The sequence below is a fragment of the Cephus cinctus genome, unplaced genomic scaffold (genome assembly GCF_000341935.2).
Source record: "Cephus cinctus unplaced genomic scaffold, Ccin1 Ccin1_scaffold0330, whole genome shotgun sequence".
Taxonomy (NCBI): domain Eukaryota; kingdom Metazoa; phylum Arthropoda; class Insecta; order Hymenoptera; family Cephidae; genus Cephus; species Cephus cinctus.
The window spans coordinates 607450-620209 of record NW_014333027.1 but is presented as its reverse complement, the minus strand read 5'-3'; the positions used below and the strand labels follow the sequence as shown (position 1 = coordinate 620209).

General features: G+C 42.9%; 1 protein-coding gene across 9 annotated transcripts in view; it reads left to right on the top strand.

The window, feature by feature from the left end:
- The window catches only part of LOC107266979 (zeta-sarcoglycan), a 99915-nt gene that overhangs the window by 60015 nt on the left and 27140 nt on the right, over positions 1–12760 (top strand). For 4 of the 9 annotated variants that reach the window (XM_025083887.1, XM_025083886.1, XM_015738092.2 and 1 more), the window contains one exon: positions 5633–5688. The exons of 1 other annotated variant lie outside the window; for it this stretch is intronic. In XM_025083887.1, the coding sequence (XP_024939655.1) occupies positions 5633–5688 (56 nt within the window). Of the gene's footprint in view, positions 1–2029; positions 2123–3489; positions 3639–4069; positions 4637–4825; positions 5372–5632; positions 5689–12760 lie in introns of those variants that run through there. 4 more of the 9 variants (XM_025083888.1, XM_015738095.2, XM_015738094.2 and 1 more) reach the window with 4 other exon arrangements.

Genomic DNA, 12760 nt, shown 5'->3' with positions numbered 1-12760 from the left:
AGAGAGAGAGAGAGAGAGAGAGAGAGAGAGAGAGAGAAAGAGAGAGAGAAGGAGAAGCTCAGCCCGACGGCACCTGTTGCTTTTCCGTCCCTTCCTACCTCGACCCACCCTGATCACTCTCCACGGATCCTCACCCTCCCGACTTTCCAACACACCCTTACACCCATTCTCTGGCCGATTTTCTTGCCGAGGGAGAGAAGCCAACCCCGTAGAAGATGTCTCGGGAGTGTAAGACGCCCTCATGTCTTAAGACCACTTACGCACTTCAGGCAAACCCAATGAATTGTCCTTTCCTGAGGACTTCAGAATGACACACGATTCCAAAGGTCCTTCAGGATCTTCATCTAGTCGTGAGAGATACTTGTAACAAGGTCTAGAGTGAATTCTCCTGAAACACTTAAGCACCGTTTGTACACATATAATTTTATCTCTCTGTCTTATGCTCCACGCTGTTATCGGAATAGGGTGTTGATGATACGTATAGCCACCAGGGCCAAAGATAGCTCTCATAGAACGTAGCAATAACGAGGATACTTTACCAGCACTATCGCGCGGCTATCCTACCATCCGGCATTTGGTTATCTCAATTTCAGCAACGTGCTACTACCGCGTACAGACTATAGCGCTGTTAATGCTACTACCGTATCAACCTGGAGCCAATGCAACACGAGTAAACGCCATTGTGACGTGAGTTGATTATGCGCTTGGTACATCCATCCTTGTCTACCGGCTACATACGTGCCTCATCTGTACATTACCCGAGCCTGATTTACCGCCGTGATGCCATTCTCGTCAATCATCAACAGCTCGTTGACAGTCACGTAAAAGTCTGTCTCATTTGGCAGCATTCAGTGCGATATTATCGTTACGAGCAAGGAACATCTCTTTTCTCATATTTATTGATCCTTGATGCGAAATAATCAGGAAAGAATGGGGGATGCGTCAAGTGTCCTAGACGGAGGCAGGTCGTTATCGAGAAATATGAAAAATAATTGGCGAATGCCTGGAAGTTATTAAAGAGAACCGGAAGTGTCCTTAGGCATTATATAAGTCACGAAAGACGAGCGCGCACTCTTCAGCTGAGATCATCCGATCGAGATTACGCCTGGGAACAAACAAGCTTCTCTGTTCAGTTTGGACAAGACTTTAACCACTGTGCTGGAGAAGGGGATCGCTCTTAAGGGCTGCAAGTGACACGCAAGCTGCGTGCTAGACTTGGCTGTGCTGACCTTATCTGATAACGGGTATATGGAAAAGTGTTGACCCACGGGTTATCTCATTGAGCATCGTGTCGGTACACTTGATAAGGATTATCGTTATACGGAATCTGGTACTAGGAATAAAAAATATATCATTAAGAGCACACAGATGCATGGATATATCCACCTGTCACATTACTTTTATGAAAAATAATAATATCCAAGAAATAAATATATATATACACAACAATACTATACCCGTTATCTCATAATGCAAAAGACTGTATATTCAGCCCCTGCGAGTACTGATGAAATCCTATAATCAATAATTGGCACATCGAACGTGCTTTTTAAGTTGAACTATTTGAATTGTCTAAGTCTTGTAAGAAAACATGTGCAAAAAAGTTATTAATTGTATTTTAAATTTGTAGAAGCAAGAATGAGATTCAATTTTTTTTATATACTCGTATCTGGATACAGAGACTCCAAGGAGATACGTGCTAAGCAGTTTAGTAGACTGTCTAGACAGTAGGTCGTGAGGGTGAAACGAAGTGGGAGGATGGGTGGGGGAGGAGGCAGGAGGAAGAATGCTCGCCTCGTTGCCGAACAGGAAGAGGAAGAGGCAGACGTAGAGAAGAGGAGTCACGGCTTGGCTATAAATACGCAGGCACCACCTGCACCTAACGTCCACCGCTAGAGAACCAGACTGAACTCGGAACCAGTGCGCGACGGAACGTTGGAGTACAGGAACGCGACTGAACACACTTCTCTATACTCTGATCCTACCCACTGGGATTACGTGTGTTTAGCACGAGCATGTAAGCGCCCCCACGTATGTACATAACATGGACGCATGTACTCATCCAGGGAAATTCTACATCAGGCGATCGGGTGCTGAACTGCATACTGGAGTAAAACTACTCGTGGGTACAATCCCTTGTACACAGGCAAATTTATAAAGAAACCGTATTAGAACGTAGGTGCACGTATGGGAAAATACGAAGTTGTGAAATTTTTTAGAGAAAATTTTTGTAATTTTTTTTACAAAGAATTTTACCAAACTACGTAAAATAATTAAAGAATTTCTAGTAAAAATAGAAGATTTAGGTGGGGGCTAAATACGCGATTCATTATTTATAGTATATCGCGTACGGATATACTGTGAGAATTTTTTATGAGAAACAGCCGTTTTAAAGCTCTCGAGCGTAAACTTCGAGTAAACGAATACCTATCAGCTGTATAATGGCTTGTTGAAAAAAGGGTTGAATAAGGGAGGTATCCCGACAGAGAAAACGGCGGAAGGAGGGGACCTGGGATGATGTCGTGTGTGTTGCGGAAATTGCGCAGGTAGTTTACCGCGTGCGTGTTAATTAAACAAAAAGCTCGTCTAGCGAGCTAATTAGAGAGTGGTTTTTACTTTGCGTTCTTCGTTTCAAAAATATTTCCCTTGCCTACACGAGCACAGGGTGCATAGCACTGTGATAAGCCGTATGCTTACCGGGTGGATATTTCGAATTTTTAATTTCGCTCAGGTGGTTTTCCGGGTAAGGCACCACCGACGGAACATGCATTAAATAAGTTTACGTCACTTTATACTTTTTATCCTTCCAGAGCAATTTCTCGAAACATCTTATTTTTGAAAAAGTCGAATTTCTTTACCTATTTCTTTTTACCAACTATTTCGTACATCCACAACCGTTCTGTTCCCATCGTCTATTAGAAGCTACGTAGGAGCCTACAGATATCCCATGTGGGATACGAAATGGCAATAATCCTGTTGGAAAAAAACAGAGTATCAGAATATCCTCTCGTCGAGAACAACGTTTCCGGTTAAGGACAAAAGGGCTTTGTCACGTATTTTATATCCGAGACACTCAGAGTGAGATTAGGGAGGAAACAAGGCTCCAGTCTGGACCAAATCCGCTAACGCAACCAGAAACAAACACGTAGTGGAAAGAGAGAGAGAGAGAGCGACAGTGTGATATTTCGGCAAGGGAGAGAGAGAGGGAGAGAGAGAGGGGAGAGAGAGAGAGAGAGAGAGAGAGAGAAATCATGAGGAGGAAACACAGAGAAGGATTTCAGGGAGGGAGAAGCATCTGTGATCAGATTAGTGGCGCACAATGCCAACACTTCCGGGTGATTAGACTGACGCTAGCGCTAACACCCGCGCAACCGCTAAGCCTTGAGATTACAATGCCACCTGGTTGCTACAATAGTACCAATACTGCCAATAATGCCAATGCCACATGCATAGTATGTACCATCCCACATCCCTCAACACCTTTCCACTCTCCATATCCCCAGCATCCGCATTTCCAAATACACTCGTCGCCTCTCCATCTGATTCAGTGGTAATCTCATGCTCGTGCAATATACCGAAAAAAGCCTGGACACGCAGTACTTCCGTCGAAATGATCGCCCTGGGCTGATTTTGACAAGGTAAGATCATCCGCGACCGATCCGAGATCCTTCGAGATCCGCTTCGGGCTACCGACCCACTTTCTCGCTACTTTCCTCTATTATTCAAAAGGGAAAAGACAAAAATAAATATAAGGGATGCGGCGAACGAAACTCGACGAAAAATAACAGCCGGCCCTGACATGACGAAGACTGAAGCTGTACGAGAGAAATGAAGAGTGTGTAGGGAAAGAGGGAAAGGAGGTGGCTGAAACTGAAGGTGGTATATCGTTTCCATCTATGTGGAGGACCTCAGAGTATACGTGGCTAGTTGAGACTCTGATACCAGACTAAAGTCTCTTATGTCTCGTATATCTATAGCCACCAGCTATTCCTGTGTATTTCGGTCCAGTCAGCCGAGCGAAGAGCCACCCAGTGTCTTACTCCTTCTTCTCCGTTGGCTCTACCAACATCGCAGACTCTTCTTCATCTTCTTCGTCTTCTCGTTTTTCTTTCTCTCGTATACCCACTCCTGCTCTTACTCCTACGCCTCCTTCTCTTATTGCTCTTCCTCCAGGGGAGAACAGAGAGAGCTTGCCAAGTGCCAAGAACCAAGAGCCAAGAGCCACTCTCATGGGCCAAGCACAACTTGGCTGGCACGCGCTCTTATATCGAGTGAAAGTCCAAGAAAACACTTACTTACTTAGCTACTTTCTTTCTTCGTGCTTCGTTAAGCTCTTTGAATTACCTACCACCTAGGTTCTTTTTTTTTTCAGAAAGGAGGGAAAGGGAGACGAAAGAAAAAAGCGGGAGGGTACAGTGAAAATCGTGTGATTTAAATCTTTGTGGCAGGTTATTATTATTATTATCTAATGAAAATATCGCGTCGACCGTTATACGTGAGTGCGAGTGAGAGGTGAATTAAGATTGATTTAATAAATGATTGACAATAATTACATATGCGACTGATGGAACAAGCGTGTATGAAATATGGAAAGTGTCGAGCGACGAATATCTAATGGAAATAAATAATTCACAGTGTGAGTCTTTAATTACGTTTACGGTCCCTTTCAATTTTTAACCTGCGCATAAAAACACATGCGAGATATCAATCGAGCCACAGAAGCAATGAGTGCGAATAAACCGCCCACCAATTCATTACCATCCTAATCATGTTAGTGGTATATTAACGTCGGTAGTGTAATGACAATTGTTTCATAAAGTAATTATATTATTCGAGCAATAACGGGCATCATGGCCGCGGCGATTGCGAGTATAATTGCATTGCCGATAACGAAACCAGCAAACTTCAGTGTTTGCTTTTGGAAATGAAGTATGGTGCCCCACCCGTCCCCTCGTATGACGCCCACGTGCTACCCCTGGCGTGTTTATATCGCCACCCCTCACCTCCTCAATAACCCACAGCCAACCTGGCGCTACTGGGGAATCAGGATAACGAATGAATTTACGAAGCTTTTTCCGAGCCCTACTAAATTTTCAAGGTGTGAACCGTAAATACGGGCTAGTGCGAAATACCTTTGACCCATGCGGGATATTGGCTAAGTTTCACTTTATAGAAATTTACCATACGTTTTGACACGTCGCCTCGTATGATTAGTGCCAAGTTAAAGCTCTTCGTTTACCTTGAACGTTGACGTGCTTGACAAGTTGCGCCGACATGGTTACTGCCCAGGCAACGACCACGTGTGATATACTCGTTTGCCTTACGCTGGGACGTTAATCCTTTGTCGATAGAGAACACAGCTTCCGATATGGTTAGTGTCTATAGTATATACGTATAAACATACGTATATGTATAGGGTCGATTGGCAAGGGATTTGATCCCGTGTAGAGACTGAAGACCAGAGGGATTATGAGAAACAGAGGAAAGCGGATTTCCCTTTTAGAAAAGCATAGCGATAATCCGTGGCTTGAAAGGTTTCTACATTTAAAAAAATGTTAGATATAGGTATACTAAGCTACAGCGCGTTACGTTACATAGGTGTATAAAGGAAGATGGGGGTTGTCTGTTGCAGACGGGAAACAGCTACAAATCGCCGGAGGAGTCGCCGCCCTCGGAGCACAAGCTAAGGTGAGATGTTTTTTTTTAATAGTTGAAATAAGTTTTTTTTTTTTATTATAACTCATCCCCAGACTCCACCCTTCGTTATTTTGTTCGTTTGTTTTTTCTTTGCGGAATTCTTTTGCGCCTTTGAAAAGAAACGGAAAAGACGGATTTAACACGGGAGTGCAGGAGTTTACGGCGGCTCTAGATAAACAGATCCGAGAATATTATAAAAATACCGAAGGTATTCTGACCACGTTGTATTAGCGAGCTAGTAGCTCCTAACCTCATTGTTTTACTGCTCGTAAAAATAAAGCTGCCATGAAACGCGGAGGGAGGTTAGAATTCGGTATGGCCAAACAAGCAGTGAAGAGGGGCTGCTGTCAGTGTTGAAATTGGAAGGCAGAGAGGGCGAAAACTTGTAAAAATTATTATACGCACAATTTGAGGTCGGCTGCTAGATTTTATTTTAAGGTCGGTTCATTATATTAAGCTGGTCGGCTTCTGGCGAGGCACGTCAAGAAACTTTAAAGGTTGTGTCTGGCTATACATTTTCTTTCTACTTTACATCTTTCGGAGGCTACTTGTATTTTGTTGCGTAAATCACAGCCATCTATGATTCCTAATGCTAGTTGACTCAAGTATCGATGAGTCCACCCCACTGAAGTTGTAGGCGTTAGTCAAGATTTAATTGAGCGCTGGAGAGTGACAATCGGTGGAAAAATAAAATAATGAATATACCGGGTGACCTAGCTTATACCTTCTCTTATTGGCTACAAGCTAAAAAGAACTTAAAATAATCCGTCTGAGTGGAGGGCGAGACAGTGTCGGTGAATAAAGAAGCGGAACGCTTATTTTTATTGGACTCTGCTAGCGAAGCGCCAGTTCTCTATGGGGAAAAAAATAAATAAACCCGATAGATACCTAGTATTCAGAGTGTAGAATTATGAACAGAAAATGATATCGTAGTTGCATATGCATAACGCATGGTAACTTGAATTTATAAGTAGAATAGAAATTGCAACGGGTGAAATTATGAATACAGATGGAAATAATGTTGGAAAACGTTCGTTTCATGCGGGTGCGTGCGCGCCTACTAAATTTACTATGAAAGATTCGCCGGAATTTGAACCGTTGCCAGAATGAAAGTGCGTTGGGACGCCAAAGCAGGTCGTTTGGATCATCGTGGACGAGATGTTTGCACAAGGATTGGAAAGAGAGAATAGAGTGAGAATTCCTGTTAAGATATCACATAGGTATTGTAGAGTGCCTATACATATGAATTTTGAATCATTTGGCACACACTATTCCAGACGCGACGGATCCGCCGTGACGCTTAATTGCGGTATTAAATAATTGTAAGTCATTAACGGCCGATTGCAACCTGGGTCAATCTCGGGGTTCGTGTCTGTGGGAAATGTAATTTTAACCGACGAAGTGCGAACAATTATCTTGCGGAACACCTGCGATTCCCAGGCATCGTAAATTTTGATTACATCCCATTACATGGGAAACGCTTACCAATTTACCTGTCTGCCAACCCGCGCACTGCCTAAGTCGTCAAATAAGAATATCCTGAGATTTGTAATTTTTCTTTTTTAGAAATCCACCTCAAAATAGAATTCCCACAATTTTAATGAGTCGATTAATAAATTTAATTCCACGTACGTCATATACAGATATAAGTATCTGAAATATTATTTTCACTTTTATCCACGACAACAACGTATATTCTGGCGTCATTTACTGGGAGATAATAAATCAATTAACTTTTTACCGAGTATTCCTTGAGACCAGGTTAACAGAAAAATGCGTTATCACTCTCTCGGCACTATTCACCCTTCCTCTTCGTCATTCTTACCCCTGTTATTTCAGGGCTTAAAAAGGCTTACGTAACTTTAGGACCTCTTTTCATTGTATCATCGAGCAACAACGTCCTTTCCTTGTTATTGTTCAACATTAAAGACGTATTAGATGAAAGTCAACCCTCGGAACCATTGTCCAGTACATCGCAGTATAACACAAGAGGGTGTAGAAAATCGCATTACGCAGTATTACGAATTTCAACAACCCTTTACTCAAATGCATTACATTCAAATATCGTGATCAAAGCAACGAGAATCGGTATAGACGTATTTCTCTATATCAGATATTAGCATAATCCAAGCAGTCATCGTTTCTACCCTCAATTAACCCTAAAGGGAAAGCACTGGTTTCCAAGCTGCTTGGATTGTAATTTTCTCCACGTCCCTATCAGCGTAGCTACTAGACCCTCTTTACCGGTGATAAACGGACTTACGAAACCCATCCGTCGAGATACACAGCGAACCCATGGTATCTGAAAGCTGACTGAAAGCCGAGTTTCGATGAGAGACAGAAAGGAGTAAAAGGGGCGACCAACATTTCGATGATTGTCGCTTTAGACATATATTTATCTCAGTTCTCAATCCAGAACCATAATCGCCATTGGAATGCATTCAACGTATCGTTTCTCTATATCTTTCACTCTAATAAATTTCTCTCTGTCTCACTCTCTCTTTACATATTGAACCGTTAAAAAAAAATTGAGTACGAAACCGATTTATCGTATACGGTGTATGGTGAAAAAATTGCGAATACTCTGCAAGCATTGAAAACCTACAGCAAATATTAGCTATACGGAAGTCCCGTTGGTATCGCTGATTTCCAAGTCAGCTGTCACCTGCAGTAGGTAAAATCTTCCCTCGAAAAAAGGGAGGTTGAAAAAGCTTTATCGGTACATCCCCTATCGCTGAAGAAGGCTGCGAATAAAACGTGATGTTTTCCATGGCTTAGGAAATTCCTCAGGTGACTTTTATCCAGGTAAATCCTTATACTGGAAATTTTACCAGAAGCAACGTTCGCGTTCCTTTGATGTACCCGAGTGAAAAGTCCGAGCTTTACACCTTGTTAATTAGTCCCGACGCGTCTACTAATAGCTCAATTAGCGGCACGCACTGTGCCATTGAATTAACTACAGTCCATGACATGCCACAGTTTATATTGTTAACACGCGCAAGACGAACACGACATACACTATGTTCGTACATTGGATGTTAGGTTGGGTTATTTTGGATACACAGGATACAATGCAGGTATCTTGCCAAAAGGCAAGAAAAATTAGTCTAGTAAAAGCTTAACCCATAGTGCGTTCAAGGTACTTGTATTCGAAGGCTACCGGTACCCCTTTATGGGAGTAACGCGGAACTGATTGTTAAAGTTCTACGGTCGAGCGAAGCGAGGTTTTGGCTTTTTAGTTTTCGCAAGCTCATTGCCATGTTAAAAGACACGGCAACGGAGATAATTGGCATGGCCGTTAGGGTTTTTAATTGGTTTAGTAAAAAGTTCCACGAACGTCCCGACGCTCAGAACCCAAACCCCATGAATTTCATTTTTTACTTGTCCTTTCTTTTAAAATTCAAAAATAGAGGCCTGTTCCTTTTTACTGTCCTTTAGGTGAAAACTCATTTTGGATTTGTCATTCATGGTACGATGACTCAGTTGACTGACTGACTGACTGAGCAATCGAAGCTTCATATTGACGTCCATGTATGAATATAATGTAACCATCAAGGGACTTTCAGCGGTTTAATGTCCAAGGGATGGCCTTGACGATTACGACTGCGACGCTTACATTTATGGAAAACTTTACGACGTCGACGGATCGGAACGATAGCTGTTTATGCCCTCGTTTTTCATTTTCCTAGAAATCTTCCCATCAGCCATCGTCTCAGCTTGAACCTTAGCCATATCATCCCCATTGCGACTTTTCCATTCACCGTCTTAGCCCATGAGCTTTTCAATCCGATCGAGCCAGATTGAAAGAAAATACGTCCGCGTTATTTCAGGCATCCCTCATCGCTCGAAGGTACATCCGGTCGCTCTCATGAAAGCAGACAGTCGCCGACCGAGTACAAAGACCGAAGGACAATTAATAATTTAAAATCAAACGGGAAACTTGAAAATATATCGGGGATACAGGTTTCTATAGCGGCAGTTCTCAACGATTTCGTCGCGTCATTAGAAACGGTATTTTTGTCACGGCAGCTTTCGGCTTGGTCGTCACGAAAATAAACATTTGGCAGCAATCTCATGATTCTCGCAAGCCATTTCCTATCTCTTCTTACTTCTGTCTTCTCGCTTCATATTCTATTCTTCGTCTCTCCGTTTCGTCACTCCTCTCCATCTTATTTCTCTGGACCCGAACTAAGATTATCCAAGGGCTACTGACGTTTACGGCAGTATGATACGCGATATGATTTGTGGCGCATATCCAACGTAAACTCCCCGACGACCGGCTGACTCCAACGCCAGCATATTGTACAAGTAAACGAAATTAGCCTCAACTTCTCCAATTCTAATCGTTTTCTTGAACGATGCAAGATCCTGGCGTTAGCACCATGTAATTCTTTAGGGTAAATACGTAACGAACCTAATAATTTTTTTGGCACTTTTATATATATATATGAACACAACACATAAAGTCCGATCGTTCAGGTGCTTTGAATAATATTTTTAAGATTCAAGGGGATGCAGTTTATACAGTATAACTCAAGCAGCCGTATACTATTCAGGCCGCACATTGAGGATGCCTGGGATGCTTTAAAGCTAAGAGAGTAACAGAAGCTTTAACTGGGACGTCGGGTATGACCAACGTCATATACAACTTCTCTTTTCAGCGAGACGAAAAGTTACCCGTATAAAGTTTGCGACTTGCCAGACCATAGCCGAAGGAGCGGTATCATCTTGGCATAAAATATGGATTATTCTAGATATTTGCATTTGGAAAATAAACCGATAACTTGAAGAAATGTTCCCTGCGTTGCTCTGTCTATACTGGTAACCATGTCCTCTTATCATGCTGCGGTGTACTTATGTACTCGCCTTACTCTCCTCGAAGCCCTTGTTCGGCCTCAAGCTCTTTTTAAGTCCGCCTTCACTCCCAGGAGCTTCTTCATGTTTACCCTTATTGCCTGTATCCATAGCTTGCTCTTATTCTCTTCGTCATATAGACACAACATGGAACACTCTTCTCTTTTGTTTATTTAAAATTTAACGAATTCGGCTAATGCTCAGCGTGGCGAAGTAACGCGGGACAATAAACATTCCGGGAGAAATTTAGAATATTTCAACAAGGCGAACGAACCTAGCCATCTATGAAATACCTAATAATTGGCGAAAGGCAAACTTATTTTTTTTTATTTTCAATGTTTTCATCTTCGAATTCGATATCGGAGCTTCTATAGAATCGAATAAAGTGGAACATTCTTCTGTTTGTTTATTCAAAATTTAATCTATCCAGGTGAAGCTGTTCGTGACGAAGTGACCCGAAACAATACATATTGCGAGATGAATATTGGTATAATATTTCAGCAAGGCAACTTCCGGCATCTACGAAATACGTAATCACTGGCAAAGGCACCCGTTTTTTTTTTTTTTTTTGTATAGAATGTTTTTCTCTGCAGGTTCGATACCGGAATTTCTATCGAATCGATTAATGCGACTTAATACGTGGTGAAAGGATGATTGACAATATGAAATATTGTTTTGGCCTCTCGCGTGGCTTTGTCGGGAATAACAGGAAAGGAAGTTGGAAAACAAAGTAGAGAGAAAGACAAACGAACATGAGCCATACAAAAGGGAAGCAGTGTTGCCAACAGTCACGAGATTAGCCCATTCGCCGTTGGCGATGTTCATTCACGATGTGCTTGTACGTTTCGCTGGTGCGCTAAACCGCATGTTTGGTAAAATCGAGCGGAGCGTATCTGCCAGAGGTTGAAAACGTACGAGGGATGCACTGCGCTCGTGGCCGATATACTGCTCTGGGTTTGGGATAAATTTTGTTCCTGGAATTTTTCGCACAAGCGGGTTAAAACGAAAAATGTACGAAAGGGGTAATAAAACAGGGGTTAAAGTATCTCGGTGTGACTCAAAGGGCAAAAAGTCTGTGAGGTTTCTGTTTTAGTTGCCTGGTATATATATTGGGGGTGTGGAGGGGCTGGGTGAATGTTAACGCGACGTTTCGAATCGCGACGCCTCGGGGTTTGCTTTTCATGAAGCATGCGTTTGTAAAATATAAAGAGGAATCTATTGGGCATTCGTGTATAGATATAGCTGTGAATCATCCCTTAGACTTGGGGTGTGCTCCGTACTACGTGAAATGACGTCAGGAATTCTTGAGCGAATATTTAGCATGAGAATTTAGGAATTTCGTGTCACTATTATTCACGTCTGCGTATTGTTTACGCGGCGGGTTTAAAAATTCCGAAGTCACTTTTGATTAAGGTCTTGGGGGAGGAAAGAAAAATCGTCGAGTATTCTTTGTCGCAGGACGCGGTAGGGCGAGAGGAAGGTTATCGTCCGTTTAATACCATCTCAGCTTTCCCTAGTGGTGGGGGGTGGTATATACGGTTTATTCAAATATTTCCAATCCCAGGATTATTTCACGGATCATCTCGGGTTGCAGGGACGCTCGGCGTCTCCACTTTTACGCACTATTACGCGTCTCCCACTTCGAGTTCCGAGTTCGCCCCTTATTCCTCCCCGCGAATAACGTACCAAGGAGAGAGGAGTGTAAGGGACGATCAAAAAAAGGGTAACCTAACCTGAGGGAAACGGAATATGGAATAGGGGTTTGGAAAAATGGAGGGATAGAGGGATGGTGCAGTACCATCCTCTTCCATCAGTATCTCTTCTTCTCATCCCTTTATCACTACCCCTCTGCTATTCCTATCCCTCAACTGGGCTCACGGACACACTCGACGTAGATCCCACGGGAGAGATAGAGCTGGAATTCGGAAGGTGTTAGCCCGGCCATGTGTCGCATGATTACAATTCCAATGCAAATCAAACGAACCAATCATAAGCCTCGACGCCTTCATCCCTCTCTCTAGGACCTACTCAACCCTTATAAGGGAACCTTGCTCTGTCTCGCTCTTCAGCCTCTCGCGCGAGGGTCGACATTGTTCTCCGTCCTCTTCCTCGTGTTTCAGACATGCCGCTCCCGTCGCGACGCCTGGCGTCGAAACGACAAAGAACTATCAGAGATTGGGAATTTCTCTTCTTTCCCCCCCCCCCCCCC